We start from the raw sequence: 25,208 nt of genomic DNA, 5'->3' as shown, positions 1-25,208 counted from the left end.
AGACCATGCATGGCAAGTTGGAGGGTTAGTGGTAGCACAATGGCTATGATGGGCAAGAAGGAGGGTGCAGGGGCATGCACAAAGGACGATGGAGGATAGAAGGGAGGGTCAGGACCTGTGCACAGACAAGAAAGTTCAGGGGAAGGGGCCTCACAACAGACCGCACAGGGCAGGCAGGAGGAGCAGTTGCAGCACAACAGACCAGGGAGGGCAGAAGGGTGTGGCAGTACAATGGACCATGTAGGACAGGAGGAAGAGGCTAGGGGCATGGCATGTGGACAGGCAGGGTGGAGGTGGCAGGGACAGGTTACAGTCATTTGACAATGCTAGGCAGGTGGGAGGGGAGTGGCAGCTCAACAGAACACTCAGAGTAGATAGGAGTGGCAGGTCCATGGAACATGGTGGGCAAAAAGGATGGAGCAGGGGCATACACAAAGACATCGGAGGGCAGGGGGAAGGAGAATAGGGGCAGCAAACTAAGCACAGAGTTTAAGCAGGAGGTCAATGATGGGGCATATAATTGGGCAATGGAGGGCAGGAGGAGTGGACTGGTACATCATACTAAATTGAGGGCAGTAGCAGCACATCAGACCATGCATGGCAGGAGGGAGGAGGCTAGTCCATGGATTCACACAACAGAGGATAGGGAGGAGGGGGATGGGGCAGCAAGCTAACTGTTCAGAGAAGGCGGGTATTAGGAACTTTATTGTTTTTAAAACGTGTGTCTGTGCGAACTAATTAAAATATGAACAAGTATGCAGCATAATCTCACTTTTATTCAGGAAGAAGAGGACGTTTGTGACTGTGACTCCGGGCTCACTCGGCAGAAACACCCCCTGACCCTCCACCCCCTATCGCAAAATGTAATGCCCGTGAAAAGGGTAGGTGAACACAGTGTTATATAGAACATAGTCCTGAGAGCACGATTGAAAATGAAAACTAGATATAGTGTATGGTATAAACTATGCACCAAAAAGTGTGATATAAGATGAACCGGGCGTGAAATATAATATGCAATACATTGTGCGCAATGACAGATTCATTGGAGAGCGCGAGATAGCACAGGCACTAGCGCGTGCTATGCGATATGCGCCTTGGAGTGTAATATGCACAGGGCAGTGTTGTGTAACCTAACTAGTCTCTAAAGTTGTAATATAAAATATGTGCTGGGGAGTGTAACGTTGCATATGCACTGTGACAAAGATATGGATCCCAGATTGTAATATGTATGGCATAGCACTGTGCGTTATAACATAGGCATCGAGGAAGGCACGTTAGATGGGGCAATATAACCCGTGCGAAGACAAGTGTGGCATGTCATGTTCACAGGGTGGTGTTACAGTGCACATGGGCTAGAGAGTGTCATAGCATATGCACTAGCTACTGGAATACAACACAGAGGTGTGTGGCACTCAGCAGGCAATGGTGGGTGTAACACAGCATTGGGCTCTGCCAGGAGCGCGCTGTGACTCTCAAGTGATGTTCGTCCCCTTTCCAGAGAGTAAAATAAAAAGTATTACACATCCGGCAGTGGATGTGTGTTTTATTAACCGTGAGGGGGGTTTCTTGCATAGTTTTGGTCGAATTTTTGTCGAATCCCCTTTGAATGGCTTGGTGTGCATGTGTATTAAATGTGCCCGTTAATAGCTACCCATGTTTGTATAAATAAACGACAAGGGTGTCTACCGGGATTAGGCACGGTAGGGCATCAGACATGTCAGAGCTTCACTAGTGGTGTAAATACATTCCACGTGGATTCATTGTATGCATAGTCGCCTTTTAATGAATATCACTCAAATCATCATGGTGATAGGTACGCACGGTTTGTCCAGCATGTCCTAGGTGTGTCTATAAATATATATTTTTTTTAAATAATAAAAAACAGTGGCCGGCCCTGGGGATTGGGGTCAAAAAAATATAATTAGGAGACAGGCCCTGGGGGATGGGGTCATCAGGGCCAATAAATTAGAATAAGAAGGGGAACCACACAGCCCCCCTTCTTAAAAAATTAAAATAAATAAAAGACTGGCATCGTGCCGGAGGCCACGCCCCCTCCTTGCAGCACTCTGCAAATGCGCCGCCTGGCGAGTTGTAAGTTGGGGAATTAATTCCTCTTCAATACTGAGGGTCCCTGAGGGCCAACTAGCCCAACAGGCATCTCCAGTATGCACCAGGGAGCTGCGCTGCAGACAGGTGTTCTGAGGTCAAGCCCCTTTTTACACCTCTCTGCAACGCAGCTCTGTGGCACTTACTGGAGGTACCTAGTGGTCTAGTTTGACCCTAGGGACCCTTAGGATTCAAGGGGACTTAATCTCTCAACTTAGAACAGCCACAGGGCGCGTTTACACAGTGGTGAAGGGAGGGGACGGGGCCTGAGGTGACGTGTGCAAACACGCTCTATGGCACGTTTTAAATTGGGGATATCATTTTCCTTCAATACTGAGGGCCCCTGGGGGCTAACTAGCCCACCAAGTGCTTCCAGTAAGCGCCACTGAGCTGCATTGCAGAGAGGTGGTCCAGGCCATGCCACTTTTTACACCTCTCTGCAACGCAGCTCTGTGGCACTTACTGGAGGTACCTAGTGGGCTAGTTGGACCCTAGAGACCCTCAGGATTCAAATGAACTTAATCTCCCAACTAAAAACGGACACAGGGCGTGTTTACACAGTGGTGAAGGGAGGGGACGGGGCCTGAGTTAACGTGTGCAAAAACGCCCTGTGGCCTGTTTTAAGAGGTAGTTTTAATCCCCCTGCCCTATTATATACTAGGGGCTTACAGAGGAGGTCATGCTAATCACAGGGGGACCCCAACGCATAATGTTCCCTAGTGTATGTAGGTGTTTTCACTGTATTCTAAGTGTCTTTTAACATAGCACTGGCTCTAGGACTGGTTAGTCAGACTCAGTTACCACCAGTATCCGTCTGAAAAAGTTGAGGGTACAGGATGATTTTGCAACAAGGCTTCTTTCTGCTCTTCTTTTTGTTCTTTCTGCACGTTATCCTTCTTCCTGCACTTTTCTCCGTCTTTGAGGACTTCTGTTGCTTCTTTCTGCACTTCTTTTTTTTCTTTCTGTGCATTTTTTCTTCTTTCTTCACATGTCCTTTCTCTGTAGGCATAGTTAGAAATTAGCATTTAAAAAACCTTTGAAATTCACAGAAAAAACCATAGGTTTCAGGCACGTTATAGTTAGGAATTAGCATTTAAAAAACCTCAGAAATTCACTGAAAAAACCATAGGTTTCAGGGGTGTTATAGTTAGCTGGACTTTTCACTTGTACAAAACCATTGAAGTTCCCCCGTTATAGTTAGTTCAGCTAACTATAACTCGCGCGCCCGCAATGCACTGCTGATGACGTCACATATTACATCACTCATGACATGGTCAGTGACATCACTCATGACATCACTGATGACATCTCAAATGACATCACTGATGACATCACTGATGACATCATCCTTGTGATAGAGTGGCAGACCTCCTCTCACCCTAATATAACCTTTGATACACACATTCAAAAATAGAGACTAAACTTTTCAAAACAATGGACATACCAATACCAGTTACAACAACCTCTTCAGTAATTCTAAGATCCACATACACATCCACTCATTCACCAACAGTCCTATACAGTCACTCATACATGTATTCACTCATCATATGTACTCATACACCTATACATCCTGTTACACAATGCCACTCATCCATAGAGTTACTCACACACATAGTCACTCATGCTAATAAAGAATCAAACATACATTTATTTGCATATACAGTTATACACACACCACCACACTTACTTCTACGGAAACTTACACATACTTAGTCTTTTAAACAATCACTTATAGAAACACATACTTATTCATACAGGAACTCTTTCAATCTCTCACTCTCACATATACTCACTTATATACACCAATAGTCACGTATACTAGTTTAAAACATATGTAGTTACTCATAAAGACACTATTGAGACAGTCATTCACTCACTAACACACCCATACACACACTCATCCACCCATAAAGTCCTGCACACATGCTGTCTTCAACACATACAAAGAGTGTCACTCATTCATGCACCTATGCACTACGTAATACCCCCCACCGAACCATGCAGACACTCAGACTGATACTCAAAAAACCAACTAATAACCTATATAGACACCCATGTAGCTACTCACCAACCCATGCAGCCACTTATACACAAAGTGAGAGACTGATACAGATATTTAAATATTTAAATATTACTCACTAAGCCATGTATTCACTATGATACACTTAATCAGTCAGTTACACAATCAATTTTTCAAAAACAAATCATCCATTTAGACACTTATATACCCATTTATTCTTCCATCGACCTTGAGATATACATATATAAAACATATTTAATTTTCAGAAAAACACACATTCACTGGATGATGTCATCAGTGATGTCATTTGAGATGTCATCAGTGATGTCATGAGTGATGTCACTGACCATGTCATGAGTGATGTAATATGTGACGTCATCAGCAGTGCATTGCGGGCGCGCGAGTTATAGTTAGCTGAACTAACTATAACAGGGGAATTTCAATGGTTTTGTACAAGTGAAAAGTCCAGCTAACTATAACACCCCTGAAACCTATGGTTTTTTCAGTGAATTTCTGAGGTTTTTTAAATGCTAATTCCTAACTATAACGTGCCTGAAACCTATGGTTTTTTCTGTGAATATATATATATATATATGTATATATATATATATATATATATTTTCTTCACCAAACTGCCCAAAGCATACCTGGATGTACTCACTGCTGCTGTAAACCAAGGTTTTATTTGAATATGGCAACCACCATGATCACACCGGTAATTACAATCTTGATGCCGAAGCGTTTCGAGGTCTTAACCTTTCCGGAGCCCTACAAAGGGTAATGACACAATTGCTGCCATAGAAGTCCATGAAACCCACTGAGGGTATGAACTACATATTCCAGCCTGCTCCTGTGCACTAAGCAACATCCACTATGGGCGGGGACAACATAAAACAAGGCATGCTGGTTTCCTAAGTGACTTTTCAAGCAGCCGCCTATGAAGAAGAGGTTAAGACATCGAAACGTGTCGTCATCAAGGTTGTAATTACCGGTGTGATCATGCTGTTTGCCACTTTCAAATAAAACCTTGGTTTACAGCAGCAGTGAGATGTATATATATATATATATATATATATATATATATATATATATATTAGCTTCAAGCATTCACCAACTTTCGCTGAATGGTGGAAAATGAATGCACAAACTCCTCTTCGTCGGTAAATACAAAAATCTTTATTGTATTAGTGACTCCCTTCCGTCTGCCATGACGCGTTTCAGCCGGAAAACGGCCTTGATCACATATATATAGATATATATATATATATATATATATATATATATATATTATCTACTGGCGGTCGCCAGTAGATAGTAATAGTTAGGACCTATTTTCCATAGGAAATCGGCAACATTCTATTCCAATAAGTCTGGCGCCGATTGAAGAATTTTCGCAAAATTTTCCAAACTTTTGGCCAGCTTCGCCCCGCTCCTACCATGAAAGTTTTGTGGTGATTCGTCAAGCGGGGGCCGAGAAAAAGGGGGGTCCCAAAACGCATTTTCCCCATGCAATTTCCCATAGGATATGTTGTCGCAGCTACAGCCCGAACCGCTGAACGGAATGACACCAAATTTGGCAAAGAGGTAGCCCTCAGTTCAGACTCATGCCTTTTACATAAATGGTGCGAATCTGTTCAGTAGTTCCTGCGAAAATTAGGGTAAAAAAGTTAGTGATATCTATGGCCGGGGTGGATCCGCGGACCCTACCCGCACCGTAAGCGCACCCTCCCCGAACCAAGCACGCACCCTCCCGATCGTGCGCTGAATGCTAATTGGCTGTCGAGTGTCTTCCTACATTCGAAACCAGGAACTGTTGGCGGCCATTTTCTGCCTCGGTAAAAGCGAGGCTGAAGAAGCAAGGGGAATAAGTGTGTAAAACATATAAAGGGGGCAGAGTGGAAATACTCTGACCCTCTAGAGGTGCTTAGGGGGTCCCAGACGCACCCCCTAGGGCCCCCTTTTTTTTTTTTTAAACGGCAAAATACGCGCACGGTGCGCGCATCCTAACGCGTTGGGTGCACGGATTCTCGCGTGTTGGGTGTGCGGATCCACGGCAATGTTTTTTTAAAAAAGACAAGAAATCATTGGTTGTATGACTACTTTCTACACTGAAAGGTAGGGTGTATATTTCTGTTTTTTAAAGGTATGATTCTTATTGGTTAACAAAAACAGATTGTAAGGAACATTATATATGATAAGCTGATATGTTGAAAAGTCAAGCACACTTCCTGTCTTTTTTAGTAATATTGTGTGCTGAACTTGTGACCTGTGAGCTCAGTGCAGTGTTCCATGACCTGTTTCTATGGTAACAGGTAGAAGGCAGATTGGGGGAAGGGTTGAAATGTATTTCAGTTGGAAAGGGTTGAAATGTTTAACCAATAGAAATGTGTGTTTGCTTTTGAGTTTATGTGTGAAGGATTGTGATTTGATGTTTACATGTATATGTGTGGAAAATGAAAGGGAAACTTTTCCATTCTTTGTTTTTGCTGAGAGGTGAACAGTGCAGAGATTCTGTAAAAGAAAATATGGTGAGTGATTGATATACTTCTTAATCTACAAAAGAACTTGAAAGATGAGTTATTTAATTGTGAGGGGATGTATGGAGACTATTTTGATTTTAATCAGACTAATGTATTTCTCCTGCTAAAGTGTAGGGAGTAATTTTTTTTCTCTACAATGTGTGTGCATGTAGAAACCATTCTGTGATAAACATTTGTGTTTTTTATGTGTTTGTAGACAGATAACTGTGCTGTTTTCATATTTTGGTAGAATTAGAAACCAGTCATTGTTTATGAATTTGTGAAATGAGTTATGTTATGTTTCTATACTAAAATGTAGTACTACTTCTAGATGAAGAAATGTGTTTTGGTATAGTGCAAGGGATAGTGTTGTTTGTCTAGAATCACACAGTGAGTCTGTGTGCATTTGGGATCAGTGTGAGAGAAGCATTTGGTAACATCATGTATTTGCTGACAGATAACTGTTTTAAAACCTGTCATGTTGGGAAGTTTTAGTAGCATTAGAATCCAGTCTTTGCTTATGCGTTGATTAAATGAGTCATGCTTTGACACTGATGTGCTGTACTTAAATATGTAGATTGTGTGCAGTACCATTAACTCTTCCAGACTAGTGAATGAGTTTTGGTAAACTCCTAGGATAGTGTTGCTTGTCTAAAATCACACTGTGAGTCTGTGTGCATTTGGGTAAGGATTGTGAGAGAAGCATTTGGTAACATCGTATATTAGCTGACAGATAACTGTTTTAAAACCGGTCATGTTGTCAAGTTTTAGTAGCATTAGAAGCCAGTCTTTGCTTATGCTTTGATTATATGAGTCAGGCTTTGACATAAAAGTGCAGTCCTCAAATATGAAGATTGTGTGCAATTTCCTTACCACTTCCACAGTAGTGAATGATTTTTGGCAAACCCCTAGGTATAGTGGTTGTTGTCTAGAATCACACTGTGAGTCTGTGTGCATTTGGGAACCACTGTGAGAGAAGCATTTGGTAACATCGTGTATTTGCTGACAGATAACTAATTTAAAACCTCTCAAGTTTTAGTAGCATTAGAAGCTAGTCTTTGCATATGCATTGATAAAATGAGTCAGGGTTTGACACTAAGGTGCAGTACCATGTACTATTCTGTTCACTGTGGCAGAACTGAAAATTTAAAAGTTTTACCTAAGCACTGTCCTAGAAGTAGTCTGATTATTTAGTCAGTTTCTAAGTACCAAATAGATTGCTTCAAATGTCTATGCAGTATGCATGTAGTGTTCTAACATACTAAACACCTTCAATTCCCTAGTCAGTATCCATACACTTCCAGGAAACATCCTGTCACTTCCTTTGCAGTCCTCTAGAGACCCATTCAACAGCATGTACTAATCCATTCACTGTGCCAAAACCCAAACACTTATAAATTCACCAAGACACTCTCTTTCCAGTACTCTAATGATTCAGTCACTGCCTAAGTATTCATGCACTGAGCCAGGTCTTAGCACATGGACTTCTTCAAACCCCTATCCACTATGCATGCAGTCTTCTAACCACCTACATACTTGTCTTTCACACCTTCAATTCCCCAGTCAGTATCCGTTCACTTCCAGCAAACACCCTGTCACTGCCGTTGCACTCCTCTAGTGACCCATTCGGCATCATGTACTAATCCATTCACTGCGCCAAACCCTAATAAATTCACCCAGGCACTCTCCTTGCAGTACTCTAATCATTCAGTCAGTACCCAAGTACTCATCCAGTGACCCAGGCCTTAGTATATGGATTGCTTCAAACCCTTATCCACTATGCATGCAGTCCTCTAACCACGTACACAATTGTCTTTCACACCTTCAATTCCCTAGTCAGTATCCATACACTTCCAGGAAATACCCTGTCACTCCCTTTGCAGTCCTCTAGTGACCCATTCAGCACCATGTACTAATCCATTCACTGTGCTAAAACCCAAACACTTATAAATTCAGCAAGATACTATCTTTGCAGTACTCTAATCATTCAGTCAGTGCCTAAGTATTCATACACTGAGCCAGGCCTTAGCACATGGACTGCTTCAAACCCCTATGCACTATGCATGCAGTCTTCTAACCACCTAGACACTTGTCTTTCACATTTTCAATTTCCTAGTCAGTATCCATACAGTCCAGCACTTGTCACTGCCTTTGCACTCCTCTAGTGACCCATTCAGTACCAAGTACTAATCCATTCCTTGTGTGAAAAGCCTAGCACTTATAAATTCACCTAGGCACTCTCCTTGCTGTACTCTAATCATTCAGTCAGTACCCAAGTAGTCATGCAGTGAGCCAGGCCTTAGCACACGGACTGCTTTAAATGCCTATGCAGTATGGATGCAGTCCTCTAATCACCTACACAGTTGTGTTTCACACCTTCTATTCCCTAGTTAGTATTCATATTCTTCTAGCAAACACCCTGTCACTCACCCAGTGTGTCTCCTTATAGTACTGTAATCATTTAGTCAGTTAGCATGTAGTCTTTTAGTGAGGTAGGCTTTAGGGCATGAACTGCTTCAAAGTAGTATGCACTATGCATGTAGTGTTTTAACGATCGTCACACTTGTGGTTCAGGGCTATAGTTTCTTAGTCAGTTTTTATATGAAATGTGTTTGTACAGTAATGGAATAGTATAAATTTGAAAGTTATTAATATACATGTATTTGTGATTCTTTTTTACAGATACAGAACAGGAGTGTTTCTCATCTGTTTGCACTCTTCTCGTGCAAGATTGTTTGGATGAAGGGTCCTTAGGTGTTTCATCATACTTGCTGTGCCGCACGAGTATTTTTTGTTAGGATCCCCTCGTAACAGAACTCTTTGGCAAATCTTGCGAGTGACGAAGGTGGCATTGGTCTTTGTTTGCCCCTTGGGAAAAGTAAAAAATGTCCTCACCACTGAAGAAAAACGTTGTGGGCGTGGTGCCTTCTGCAACAAATTTTCCTCAGATTCGCTAAATATTTTAAAGCGGCAACATTTACAGTTTTTGTAAGTTAAACTTATCAAATTTTGTTAGCTGTATGCATTTGATATATCTGTGATTTGTTTCTTGTGGTATTTTGTTGAGAATACCATGTTGGTTTTTTTTTAACAATCTTTCTGATTTTCCAGGTCTGTCGTCGACATCCATGGTCCCCACAGGAGTGTTCCGTCTTGTTGTTTTGTATTATTGTTGTTACATTTTGTTTATTAGTTTATTGCTCATATATATGTTAATAAAAAAATAAAGTTTGAAAATAGTTTATCGTTTATATATTTATTATTATAAAAAATAAAGTTTGGAAAAAAAATTAATAACGTTTTTAGTTGTTCTCTTAACGGCTGTGTGACTCTTTCTTGTTCTTATTACTGTTATTTGATGGGAGTCCACCATGGTGTTAAATTTTGGGGCACTTATCGCTGGAATACTGGTGATATCTGCAGTTTGCACCAACTTCTGAATAGTGTGTTAGATTTATCTCAACTTTACTTCCGTTAAAGTGCTGATAATGAAATGGAGAGTAGCCGTTCCCGTGCAAAAAGACACAAGGTGCACCTTTCCGATTTATTCTAAATACTAAAATCCTGTATTGAATTGCACTGAGGTATTGGCTGCACTTACAGTGTACACACAAAATCTATTAAGAAATCTCATTGTATTTATATTGATTGGGAATAGTGCGTTAGGTGCTGGATCTTGACGAGATACACTGCTCAGTTTGTATATTGTTCTGCACACGAAAAAAATCACATCACAACTTTCACACCAGTTGCAATGCAAAACAAATTCCGGCGATAAGACACGTTAGCACCAGGGATTTTACACCTGCTTTCTGCTGGTGTTAAGCAGGACAACTACCTGCACCATGAAAGGGAACACAGCCAAGAGCCACACCAGAACACCCACAGGTGCCATAGAGTCATTGAGCATGATACAGGGATACCCATGAGGGCCAGAAGACTCATCTCAACAACTCCAGGACCGCCAATGCCCCCCAAACCCACATCTTAGTAAGTGTGTCCCTGTGGTCATTGTCTTAGCATGATAGGCACGAGCCCTGCAACATCACAGTGTGCTGTCACCTCAGCGTTGGCAGTGAGCTTGCATGTGTAGCTACGCACGCATCCTCCTGCATACACAACTGGCGTGGGCTGGTCTGGGGTTCACAGGTCAGTGCAGGGGTGTGCATATCCGGCAAGGGGAACGGGGTGTCTCGGACATGTCCATGTACAGGAAGTGCGGTAAGTGTGTCTCTGTGTTCTGGTGTGGCCTGCTACAAGAGCCGCAGCAGTTGATGTTGTAAAGTGGCATGCACCACCTCCAAACGGCACTGTGATGTTGTAGTTGGAATGTAGCAGGACATGCGCAAGTAGGCATTACAATGGTGTGCCATACGAGTGCATGAGATACAACAGCGCACCGTACAAAAGTGTGGGGGCTCGTGGGAGGGAGGAGCAGCCGTTTGGCAACATAACACACAGTGAACTCGACCATGTGCCACATGCTGGGCATCTCATCCATGATGACCACGGTCGCAGACATCCCACAACACCAACGACTGGCCTTTGTACACATCCTGTATGAATGCAGCGTGGTTTTCACTTCTATGCTCGTTCAGTGGTGTGATGTTGGCGGGTTGTGTGACTTGTGCTCCTTGTTGGTGTGTTTCATTTTGGCCATTGTTAGTCTATATGTGTGTTGTACTTAATTGTGCATGTGTGCTATTCTGCCCATCTCCCCCCTCCCCCCACTCCCTGCTTCTTCCTCTTCCTAGTGCTGTTGTGTCTATAATTTTGTTGCTGCACACATAAATACATGTAAAGAATAAATTAGAATAGTTCCTTGATTCTTTTAGGTTTCAAAACTTCTCTATTGGTTTCTTTTTAATTTTCCACATGAACCGTTTGTTTAATATTCAACAACACATAGAAGTCAGAAGTGCAACGCATTCTATCAACACACTTTCTAGAACATTCTACAACACGTGCAGGTTAAAAGTTCATCAATTTTTTAAAACTTAACGATAATTTTTTGTAACATTTTCTTGAACATTTAACGACACGTGCAGGTTAAAAGTTCACGATTGTTTTAAGTTCGAACAGTGCCTTCCAAATGCAAGTAGCAGGTGTGGTTGAGCTGAGCAAATGTTATCCTATGATATGTACTCCACGTTGAAACTACTTTTTCTTAACCAATCACAAAGATGCTTTTCCACAAAACTAATGTGCACCCTACTTTTAAAAAAGAATGCTTTTCATGATATCTTTAGAGATAAGTTATAGATAGGAATTAGCATTTAAAAAACCTTTGAAATTCACAGAAAAAACCATAGGTTTCATGCACATTATAGTTAGGAATTGGCATTTAAAAAACCTTTAAAATTCACTGAAAAAACCATAGGTTTCAGGCACGTTATAGTTAGGAATTAGCATTTAAAAAACCTTAGAAATTCACTGAAAAAAACATAGGTTTCAGGGGCGTTATAGTTAGCTGGACATTTCCCTCGTACAAAACCCTAGAAATTCCCCTGTTATAGTTAGTTCAGCTAACTATAACTCGCGCCCCCGCAATGCACTGCTGATGACGTCACATATTACATCACTCATGACATGGTCAGTGACATCACTGATGACATCTCAAATGACATCACTGATGACGTCACTGATGACGTCATCATGTGATAAATGAGTGCATCTTCTCACACCCTAATATAACCTTTGATACACCAACTCAAAATTTCAGACGGCCATTTTGAAAACCATAGATACTCCAATACGAATAACTACATACCCACTCATTAACTCTTAGGTCTACATACACCTCCACTCACTCACCTGTACAGTCACTCATTCTTACAGTCACTCCGTACAAGACTTTCATATGCATTTATACACCTACATAGACACTCACACACCACCAATCATCCATAGAGGTACTCTCACACCTAGTCAGTCATGCAAAAAATTAATCAAACTCCCATTTACTCACCTACGCAGTTATACACACTCAAGTTCACTTACTCTACTCATAAAAATAGTACCACATTCTTACGCTCTTATACAATAATTGATACAAGCACACGCTTATCCATACAGCCACTCTCACAATCACACACTCTCACATATACCCTCTTATATACTCTTACACGCATATATACTGCCTTTCACATACGTAGTTAGTCACACATGTACCACTGAGATATACATTCAATCCCTAACACACCCATACATACAGTCACTCAACCATACAGTTCTTAAAACCATGCACCCATAGAATCACCCACTCACACATCTATGCATAGAGTCACACACACCCTACCCACACAATCACTCAGGCACCCATACAGATACTCAGACAACCAATCAATAACCCATATAGACACTCATATAGCTATTTACAAAACCATGCAGCCACTTATACACCTACACACAGACACATACAGACATTCACACAGTTTAGTCACTAGTCTGCAGTAAGATACATTTAATGACTCACTTATAGAGTCAGTTACGCACCTAGAAAATCATCCATTCACACACTTGTACACCCACTCATTCTTCCACAGGCCTTTCACTATAAATATATAAAACATATTTAAACTTTACAGAAACACACAGTCACTGGATGACGTCATCAGTGATGTCATCAGTGATGTCATTTGAGATGTCATCAGTGATGTCATCAGTGATGTCACTGACCATGTCATGAGTGATGCAATATGTGACGTCATCAGCAGTGCATTAGCTGAACTAACTATAACAGGGGAATTTCTAGGGTTTTGTACGAAGGAAATGTCCAGCTAACTATAACGCCCCTGAAACCTATGTTTTTTTCAGTGAATTTCTAAGGTTTTTTAAATGCTAATTCCTAACTATAACGTGCCTGAAACCTATGGTTTTTTCAGTGAATTTCAAAGGTTTTTTAAATGCCAATTCCTAACTATAACGTGCATGAAACCTATGTTTTTTTCAGTGAAAGTATATATATATATATATATATCTAATGGCACACCAGTAAAGATACCTGTTGTCTGATAGCATGTGTTATTTGGAACAAGTGTAGACATAGACACATATTCACTAAAATTTTGCTGTAGTGCATTGGTAAAATCTTATGTTATTACCACAGTAGAGTTCAATTCTCATGAGAAAACAAAGGTTAATGCCTCACAGATTCCATTCTCGATTCTCTCTACAGAGTGAAAGGACATCATTCTCACAAGGGCTAGTTATTGTGAATTTAGCTCACGTCGAGGTAGGGGCAACGCATCATGACCCACTCGAGGCTTTGCCTCTCCTGAGTCATGACCTCTCTTTAACAAATACCGTGGACCATGGCACAATCTTAGGGCCCGATTCTGACCTCGGTTGGAAGGGCTCTGAATCGGATTTGGTTTTTACCTAAACCTATCCAGAGCCCTTGTTTCTGATCGATTCGTTCCCAATTCTGAACAACCAAGTACGATGCCTGGAAACCCTTAGCGCTGACTGAATTGGTTCCGGAAGGCATAGGGAGAGACAGAGCCCTCCGGAGCCGAATTGTACAGCTCTATGGAGTAGGTTTTCCAAGTGAGCAAGTACGATGAACGATTCAGACAGCCTTTACGATTCATTTTTCCGGATCAAAAAGGCTGTCGGAATCGGTCTTTGGGGGCCCATAGTAGGCCCCCTATACCCAGGGCCCTCCGAATTGTGCCCGTAGGAGTACACATGGGCCCCTCTTTCAGACCATGCACAGTGTGGCAGGCACCAAGGGGTGCCCGCCAGAGGGTGCACAATGATCCCCAACCTCCCCTTTTGTCAATGGGAGCCTGTGTACGCGTTCAGTACAAAGGCTCCCATTGAAGTCATTGGGAGTCCGACCGAATCATATCCGGATGCATTCAAATGCATCGTACTTGTTCGGTCGGACTCCCCTGACACGAGTCATATGGAAAGCATTGCTGACACAAGTCGTTTGGTTTGCTTTACGACGAGATCAGAATTGGGCCCTTAATCTGGATTTGTTACTACATTTTTTGATTCACCTCCTAGCTGAACTACTTCTTCTCAGCTGGCATTCAAGAACAGTTTCAGACAGATTCTCTTTGATCATTGCTTCTAATCTAGACCCTGCTAATGATGGTATGCTCAATGCATTTTTTTAATATACATCATTCTGCTATTTTCCTTTTAGCTACTGGGCCCCTATCTTGTTTTTCACTATCCTTGTGATTACTCTAATGTATGCCTTCCTTCTCTGTTCTTCTACGATAATTGCTGCATCCTTCTGTTGCTTCTTTTTTTATCACAACTAAAGAACAAATTCGACATGAAAATCTTCTGTGCTAAAAATGACCCACAGAAGGAATGCAAATTGTGTTTGCTGGCCTTATTCTTTGCTTCTTTTCGGTCCTGAAGTGTTTACTATAGTTTTACATATTTTATAATTACTATGTTTATAAAGTTATCAGTTAACCATCATTTTGAAATAAAAATTGTACCTGTAAAGAACCACTGGCCTATGTCTTCATCAGAGAAATCCAGAAAAAACAATTATAGCACCGTGGCTTGGCAATACCTATCTTAACAAAGACCATACAATAAATCTTCCAGTCACTGTTTAAGTATGCCCAGGTTGTCTGTGTTCAAGCCTCTTTAACCCCTTCAGTGCCACGCCCTTTCCCCCTCCTGTGCCGGGCGTTGCACTAGTGGGTGGGGTTCATGACGAGATAGTCTCGTCATTGGCACAGCGCAACCGTGCTCCATGACGAGACTATCTCGTCATGGGCACTGAAGAGGTTAAGAAAAGGCATGCATTGTGAAGGTAACACAAAATGCACACGCTTTATGAATTTGTGAGCTGCAATTATAAATTGAGTGTACCATCCACAAGACGGTTTGAGAGATTATGTGCTTCTATTCAGAAGGTAAAGGCATATAACTAGTCTCCAGTATCAACACATAGACATCTCCATGTAGCGTGAAAATCATGACTACCTAGTTTATGCTGATGAAATCAATATTATGGTTACTGATGAAGTTTGCTGTTTGGAATCACCACTTAGGAACCATCTGTCGAAGGTATAAGAAGTCTATAGCCCACGTTTAGTAAAGTCTAGGCGGGCGCTCATTTGGCACATCTCAAATCAGTGCTGCGTAAATGGGCCTTTATAATAGTAAATAAATAGACACTATAATTTGCATCACATTATTTTGGAGAAGCATCTGTGCAAAAGTTTTGCAGTTTTGGGTCTTGTGTCTTTGGTTCCCCACTCTTGCTTGCATCAACTGCTCTACCACATCATGGTACTACCCCATTTGTGGTTCTTCTTGAAGTTATGACGAATAGCATCTTGTCAGGCAGTCTTGTTTTCTTGCACACACTCTTGCTACTAGCCCTTGCACTAGAGTCAGTGCCCCTTCCAATCAACCAACCTATGTCCCCTCCTGTATGGATGTGAAACTTTGCAATTTTCAAAAAAGAGAAAATTAAGTGAACAACCCCACCTCACTTCTGGACTCTGCTCCGATGTGCACTCCCCAGTTTTAGTGATGAGTCCTCTTACCCTTGACGCTGATATTGGTCTCAGATGTACTTTTTGGAACAATATTCCTCAATTCAACAGCCTTAATCTTCTCTTTCTGGACACCATCTGAAGACAAAAGCAGGAGGAAAGAGTTACCTGAAGCTGAGTCCCTTTATTGCAGCTTCTTGTGTGATGATGGGTTTCATGCTGTCTACGGATTTAATTGAATATGTCGTAAATTCATACCAATTATTCAGTTGACTAAGATTAAAGTTGCAGTCAGAATGAATCCACAATTTTCTTTCTATATACAACTGATTCATTAAATTTTGTATAAGTTGTTCTATTTTCTTCATTTTGGCTCTTGATCTGTGAACTTGTTATGTGAGTGTCTGAGGGCAGACAAAGCCCAGAACATGTATTAAAAAAACACCACTGTTTCCTGACAGAATATGGACCACAAAAATATCAAGGAAAGAAATATTGAGGCAAAAAAATGTAATACAGAAATATCGACTGCCTACGCTCAAAAGGTCAAGTACCAAAATATCTTTAAAAAATGTCGTTTACAATAATATAGTTGTATTAAATATCTATTTGTAATTATATATGAATTAAAATATTAAAATTGACATATTAAATACTAACATTAATTTATAAAAAATAAAATATATATTACATTTATATTTTACCAAATATAACAAATAAACTTAATTTTAAAAATGTGAACTCACACACACACACACATATGTGAATTTATATATATATATATATATATACACACACATATATATACATAACATAAATAGACTAATATTTTAAATAATAATAGAATTTTTTAAAGTGTACATAATAGTATCAGAAATGTATGTATACATATTTAAATATACCAAAAACATACAATGTTAAAAAAGGAAACCAATTTAATTTGAAATAAAAAGTAAAACAACATACATTATTTACAATTTAATAAAAATAAATTTACAAACAAAAAAAATACAAATTATAAATATTATTATAATAAATGGAACACATAATTATATAAATAAATCAACATAAAATAAATTATTAAAATTTAAAACAAATAAATATAAATGTCCCCCTACATTAAAAATAACTCATTAATACACTAAATAAATATTAAAATAATCACTCCCACCTAACACAACACAACAGGAACAAAATTATTTACATCACACAAATATAAATTGCACTACTCTAAAATATAACATTGCAAAATACTGCAATTTACTATTACCAATACAAATAACACAATACAAATTATAATTTAGAAAAAAAAGAAATTAATATTTCCACTCCACTCAGTGCAACAGTAGTAGGGGAAGTGTTGGATTGCAGAGGGGTAAACATTAATATTCCCACTCAAGTGCTAAATTAAAAAAATATATATATATTTTATTCCCACTATAGTCAGTACTAGATTACAAGCAAACAAAATTCCTACAAATACAAAAACTGATGTAAAAAACTAAATAAAACTGTAGCAAAATAAATATTTACAATTTAATATATATTAAATTTGAACAAATAATTACAGTTAAAACCTTAAAAAATTTAAACACATCATAAAAACTATAACAAACAATATTAAAAATGAAATGCATTAGTATATTACATATAACAAAACTTTCTCTTAAAATGTATTTGTTAATAAATTTGATTCATTAAATAAGTTTAGTTATAAATTCCTGCCACCATATACCCCTGCAAAACTTACTACCAAAACCCAACACTAAAATAAAAACACAAATACTTTACAATATTAACCTAAATATGTATTAGCAATAAATATTATATATAATTTAAAATTAATAATTATTCAATAACATTTATTTAACTTTTAACAATATACCCCCACAAAATAAACACCATACTACTAAAATGAATAATAAATTAATTACACAATTAACATGATTAATGATAAAATTAATAATCATTAATTACAATATTATAAATATTTATAACTTAAAATCTATTTAGTGCCCACCCTATACCCTTATAAACCCCATAACACACACCTAAAATAATAAAATGAATAACACAATTAACTTAATTATCAATTAAATAATTCATATTAATAAACAAACAATTAATCACAATCAAATAAAGTCCATCCCATTCCACCCATAAATCCCCATTAATCCCACAACCCACCCAGTCATAATATAAAAAAATAAAAAAACGTATACTATTAACATATTTAATGATCAATTAAATAATTACCATTACTTAACAATTAATTAATGATTAATTAAATTTATCTGAAATTACAGTGAATGAACTCACTTGGAGAGGTGGGAGCCAAACCAAATTGTTTTTCCCCCCCGGCTCATTCCAACACACACGCCATACTGTTTGCTACATAAACAAAATATAATTTATAAAAAGCTCAGAAAATACTTTCTGGATGCAGGCTTCTTTTACGTGCCTTTCCACTTTTACCCATGTCCTGGTGAGACTAAATCAAGCTTTCTGTATTCATTTATGGCACCTCTTTATAAAGAGAGGAACAATCCTGGTGCAGGAAAACTTTCAACTTTTACCTACTAGATACTCAAACTCATTCCTGGATCGCACCCTATCTATCCTTATTCACTGAGAAGCAGCTTCCTGAATGGACATTCCCCCATGTGGGTGGAAGGATGATTGCAACCTAAACTACTTCGCTCTCCGAAATCCCTCTGGAAGGAACCTCTGCTCTCCCATGGGGAAGAGGTTACACTACGCTATTGCTAAGAGGTTTGATGCTATTGGACTGATAAATAAGATCCTATTCTTGTGTTACTTGTTCACTCCCCCCTGGGCATCACTGCACACATTTTAATTGTTAAAAATGTCTACACTGCAATTTCTTCATTTCTGATGCTTTTTCAGCCACTGTTTCTCTCGCAGGATTTTTCGAGTGACAGTAGGGATGATCACACAACTCCTTGATACAGCATGCTCACCTTCTCCTTTAGTTGCTGGATCCAAGGTCATCAATGTGACCATTTTAGTAATTTTCATTCCTTCGGGCTATAAGAAAGAACAGATGTTACACACTGAGAGCACAACATAGACATTTGTTAATAATCATGCTGTCCGTTGAGAAATTAACAACTCACAACCTGTTAGCAAGAACACCCTGTGAGGAACAGAGTCAGTCTTTTTGCTGCAGAGTGTCCACTGCAGTTCACTAACCCTACAAAATAAACTCTACAACAGACTGCTTTCAGGAGGGTGAAACAGGATGTTGACCTTTCAGAAAAAGAACATCTGCAAAATCGTAGTGAGGCCGTGACTTGGGGATGCAAAAGTGACTAAAAGGAGCCTACTGTTTAAGTATCTGAGTGAGTTATAGAATAGCATTCATCCTGTTTTTATGTTCATGGATAAACCACCTTTATCTGTGACTAGCACATGGTCAACAGTGGATGCCAATAATTTAATAGTATTTTTGACCATGCATTTAAGTGTTGAACTTTAATTAGAAACTGTGGAGTTTAGGGGATTACAGCATAATGAAGATATGAATGCTTTGTCCTTGTGGTTTGTAAATGTCAAGTTTTGTTATGTTAGGGTGTTGGTAAAGCGCATGGCTGCCCCAGCTACGGGGCATCCCAGCGCTAGTTTCAGAAAAGAGATCGGAGGAGGAACAGAGGTTAGACTGAGAAGATCACTCCTTGATGGCAATACAGGCCCAAATTCCTCAGTTAACCATTATATATTCTATCTTTTTTCTTTCTCTCTCTCTCTCTCTCTGCCTCCGTGTGTGTGTGAGTGTGTGTGTGTGTGTACATATGTATATGTATGCATGTATATATATATATATATATATATATATATATATATATATATATATATATATATATATATATATATATTCACTTAAAAAAACATAGGTTTCACACATGCTATAGTTAGGTGGATATTTCACTCGTAAAAAACCAATGAAATCCCCCCGTTATAGTTAGTTGAGATAACTATAACTCGCGCGCCCGCAATCCTCTGCTCATGACTTTACATATTACATCACTCATGACATGGTCAATGGCATCACTCATAACATCACTGATGACATCATCCTTGTGATAGAGTGGCGGTCGCGCGAGTTATAGTTATCTCAACTAACTATAACGGGGGAATTTCAGTGGTTTTTTACGAGTGAAATATCCACCTAACTATAACATGTGTGAAACCTATGGTTTTTTAAGTGAATTTACAAGGTTTTTTAAATGCTAATTCCTAACTATAACGTGTGTGAAACCTATGGTTTTTTCAGTGAATTTGTATGGTTTTTTAAATGCTAAGTTATGTATGTATTATTATTTTTTGTATATATTTATTTATTCAATAAACTGCGTATTAAAATGTTTTTTTTTTATGGCTTTTCACCGTGCGCGCACGGTACGCGCACCACCGCGATTTTTAACAAAAAAAATTTAATGTTTTTTTCTGCCTTCGGGGTCCTTCAGGGACCCCCAGACCAAGGCTAGGGGGTCAGGAACTCTCTATCCTGCCCCCTTTTCACGTTCGCCACCTTCCTTTTCCACTCTCGCACTGAAAACAAACAAAATGGTGGCCGACACTTCCTGATTTCGACCGATTCGAATGTTGACTGACATCAAATTTGCCCTGGGGAGTTAGTGGTCCCCACTATGGACCCCCTTCTTAATGTATTTTTGCCCTTTGTAGGTGGTAGTCCCCAGTGCTGCGAGGGAGGCCTAGGACCTCCCCCGCTTTTCTTTTTAAGTAAAGTATGTGCCCCAGGAAGGTGGCGGTACCCGGGGCAGTGGGAGAAGCCCTATGGCCTCCCCTGCATTACCTAAAAGAAATAAAAAGTGTGCCCTTGGATGATGGGTCCCTGGGGCAGGGGGATCCTTGAGGCCCCCCACACTATTGAAATTCGCCCCGGGAGGTGTCGGTCCCTGGGGCTGAAGAGGCCATGAGGCCACCCCCCACATAAGTGGAAATAGCCCCGGGGAGGTGGGCCCACCTGTATTCATAATTCAAAGTGCCCCTGGGAGGTGGTGGTCCCTGGGGCTTTGATAAACCCTAGGAGGGGGGCCCCATCCACGCCCTCCTAAATTTACCATATGCCCCTGGGACTTGCCCCACCTGGGGGTTATTTTAAAGCAAGCGCGGGAGCCCGTGATTGCTTTTAAAAAAATATTTGCTGCGGATTCAGGGAACGCCGGCAAAATAAAAAAATGCCTTTTACCTTGCAATGGACTCACGGATTCTACTAAAATTTAAATGGCTGGCAACACTTTAACCAGGAAGTGTTGGTTGCCATCTTTGGATTCAGCTTGAAGCAGAGTCCCAGAAAAAAAGTAAAAAATAAATAAAAGGGGGCAGGGTAGGAATTCTCTGACCCCCAGATATGGTGGTCATTTGAAAAGCATTTTTTTTTGTTTGCCACTCACTTGCTGGTGAATCCACAAATCTGCGGCAAGATAAAAAGAAAAGATGTGCGGGATCCTGCGCATCTTTTTTAAAGACCCCGGGTGGGCCAATGCTCGGGGGCATGAATGAGGTGGGCTCTTGTGGCTCCCCTCTTAGGCTCATGGAAAACCTCAGAGACTGCCACCTACCCGGCACTGTAAGCCATAAAAATGCGGGGGGTTCACTCAGTCCTCCGCTGCACCAGGAAACGCCACATCCCTGTGCCACATACATAATTAAAAGAAAAAATTTGGGGGAGCTCTATGGCCTCCCCCACAGTCTCGGGGACAGCCACCTCCCTGGGGCACAAACACAATAATGAAGGGCTCCATTCCTGAAAACCAGCCCTGGGGACCACCACCTTCCCAGGGCTAGAGTTAACATTGGAGGGGGCACGTGCCCCCCGTGGAGCCTTAGATGGCCCTGGGGGCTGCCACCTACCAAGGCCAGTTCCAGCATTGTTCCGGGGTGCCCACCATCAGGACATTGCAGTTTGCTATGGCTTAGCACTGTTCCCACCAAGCCATAGCAAATACCCTGCTTTCAGCAAGCAAGAGCATGAAAAAATGCTCTCACCTGCTGAAAGCAGAGCATGACTGTTTACCTGCCCGCTGTCAAGCGAGCATGGAAACAGACATATTGCTTTGAGATCCAGGGAGCTGCATGTTAGCAGCTCCCCAGGTCTCAATGTAATGTCAGCTCCTGCAGAAGGTAGGGAGGCAGCAGGGACCGTGGGACCCTTCAGGCTCCCCCTGCAGTCCCCAGCATTGAAAACCTGTGTGCCTAGGTGGGACCAGGGCATCCACATTACAGACCGGGTCCTGGAGGATGGGGTCCCCGGGGCCTTAATCGACATGGGAGGGGGCCATTGGGCCAAAATTGGCCCGAGAGGGGGGGCCCAACTTCCATTTCTTTTTTTAAATGTAAAAAGGAGCAGGCCCCCGGGAATGGGGTCCCAGGGCCGAAAATGTCCCGGATAGGGGACGCTCAGCCCACCTCCCTTTCAAATATAAAAAATTAAATAACCGGCCAGGCCCCGGGGATGGGCTACCTGGGGTTGAAATTAGCCTGGGAGGGGGGCTGCGCGGCCCCCTCCTTTTTTTAAGTAAACATTTTTTTAAAAGGGGCAGGCCCCCGGGGGATGTGGCCCCAGGGCACAAAATGGTCTTGGGAAGAATATGGCCCCCGTCCTAAAAAATAGAAGTAGAAAAATAAGAATGAAAGCATTCAAATCGCCGGACGCCCTGCCCTCTTCCTCCATCACTCTGCAAACAAGCCTCCTGGCGCACTGCTGGTTGGAGGATGAAGTTCCCTTGGCTGATGCTTAGGGTCCTTAGGGGCCAACACGATCTCCTGTTACCTCCAGTAAGCCCCACACGGTGGGATTGCTGAGAGGTGGTCAGGAGCCATTCCCCCTTTCTCCACCACTCTGAAAACACAGCTCTAGGTGCAGTTAGAGCTAGTGGATGTGTGTGCAGTGGAATTATGTGGGTTGCATTGGAAACGATAGTTGTGCAATTATGTGGGGTTGAATTGTGTGGAGTTTAACTCTGTAGTGGAATTATGTGGTGTAGTGAATAGGCAGGGGTGAGAGCTGCATATAATAGAGAGAAAGCAAGATAGAGAGGGATACATACTTTGTGTAAGAAGTGGTAAATGAATTCGGCATCTATGTGAATGCGGCGCAGAAGTGAAGAAAGAATGTCCAAGTATATTTGCAAAAGGGAATTGGTTCAGCTGCCTTGGTGGCAATAGAGGGGTGGCTTAACACTGCCGGCTCCCGACTGGGGGCACAGACAGGAAACAGAAAAGAGGAACACTGGCATTCTTCACAAAAAGGCCTGCATGGTTTAAAAGGAACACTGCCGTTTTTATAGAAAGCTAAATAATGTGAAATTTTAGCAAGTTCAAGGTCTAAACAAATTAGACTCTGTGGAGCCCGCCCTGAAAGCATGAAAGGGCCTCTATGTCCCCTACCCTTGGGTGCTGCCATAGGCGGGCTTTCTATACAGCTAAGGTACACTTGAAAGCTTGGTGATTCTTACTTCATAAGCAGGATTAGCTCGTTTCCAGCACACGGACAACATACATCTAATTTAAATGGACCCGAGATGGGGGCAGAGACTTGAGTTTCAAAAACACACGCAAAGAAGACAGGTTTCCAATTTAGCATAAGAGAGGGGTGAAAGGGGACACTGTCCCCTCCATTAAAGATGGAGGTAGAGAGGTGTCAGAAAATAATGACGGGTAAACAGTTGGAAGCAACAGAACTGCAAGCATACCCAACCTCCCACAAAGAAGGTGGCATGTGAAGTTGGGACATGTCTTCATTTCAGAACAATTTTCTGCATTCCTCAAAAGGAGTGAACTGGGGGGAGAGGAGAGGGATCTCATCCAACATCTGACATTTTATTAACTAGAGAAAGTCCCTGGTGGACATGGGAAAGACTAGGATGGCTGCTACACAAGGAGTTGGCAAGTCGGTGCATCTCTGCAAGATACCATGTTTCCAGTCCTAAACATTTATGTTACAAATATTTATTGTCAGGTGCTTTAGTCCAATTAAGATTGTCAACTTCAGAAATGAAATCATTGCATCATTTATTTCACAGATGATGTTTTCAAAACTCCCCATTTAAGGAAAGAAACCCTAAAAACTAACATGCCAGGTGATCAGGCGATTGAACAAAACATGCATGCAGATGGGAATTGTTAAACACCAGTGCACCCTTTCCAAGCTGCAACAGCTTAAATATGTAGTGTATATTTGCAAGCATTGTGAACAGAGGACGGTGTGTTGAATTGCTCTGACAATGCATGTGATTCTCCTCAAGAATGGCAACACAAGTGAAGGGATGTTGTAGAAAATGAAACAGAAGCTAGAAAAGCTTTATCTGCAAATTCCAATGGAGTAGCTTTCCGTCCTTTAAAGGAATAGCCCTGTAACACCATATTTCAAGTGACTTCCATGACCCTGGGACGGGTAGAGGTAGTGAGATATGAATGTCTCGCATATTAAATATTACAACAGACACGTACCATGCTTCATGCTACTCATTGGATCACTGGATTAAATTACATCAAACCATCAGATGCATAACAATAGCACTTCCTGCAGCCTTCCACGGGCAGAGCAACAAAGACAAGCATGTTGTATCCCTCAGAGAGCTCGCTATGTCGATGAGAGGGTGGATTTGGTGAGAGGGTACTACGGTGATCACAGGTGAAAGGTATACTATAAGTAGGGCTTCCGGTTTTATGGTATTTATTTTTGGGACATTTCCGTCTGTATTTATCCATATTTATTTTTGGGACATTTTATCTGTATTTATCCATATTTATTTTGTGTTTTGTGTATAAATGAAATTGTAAAATTGGACATTTCCATATTTATTTAACTGATAGACGTGAACTCATACTTTGAAGCCTGTTGTGATTTAGCTATTTAAGCTGTCAAATATTACATAACAATGCATCCACTGGCAAATACTAGCATTATACCACAAATGTATATTGACACAAGCCGTTATTTAAATACATTTCATCCTGTTTTTTAATTTCCATGCTGTCTATCTGCTCAGCTGTTGGGCTATAATTCATGAATGACAGCATGGAGAGTCACATAAA

General features: G+C 40.8%; 1 protein-coding gene across 2 annotated transcripts in view; it reads right to left on the bottom strand.

Moving 5' to 3' along the window:
• LOC146832982 (complement C3-like) overlaps positions 1 to 25,208 on the bottom strand; it is a 1,287,425-nt gene that overhangs the window by 768,414 nt on the left and 493,803 nt on the right. For both annotated transcript variants that reach the window (XM_085600525.1, XM_085600526.1), the window contains exons 22-23: positions 19,106 to 19,172; positions 16,176 to 16,262 (exon numbers count right to left, since the gene is read on the bottom strand). In XM_085600525.1, the coding sequence (XP_085456651.1) occupies positions 16,176 to 16,262; positions 19,106 to 19,172 (154 nt within the window). The remainder of the gene's footprint in view (positions 1 to 16,175; positions 16,263 to 19,105; positions 19,173 to 25,208) is intronic.

The sequence above is a fragment of the Triturus cristatus genome, chromosome 4_2 (assembly GCF_964204655.1).
Source record: "Triturus cristatus chromosome 4_2, aTriCri1.1, whole genome shotgun sequence".
Taxonomy (NCBI): domain Eukaryota; kingdom Metazoa; phylum Chordata; class Amphibia; order Caudata; family Salamandridae; genus Triturus; species Triturus cristatus.
Note: the sequence above shows the minus strand (reverse complement) of the source record. Positions and strands in the feature narration are given on the sequence as shown.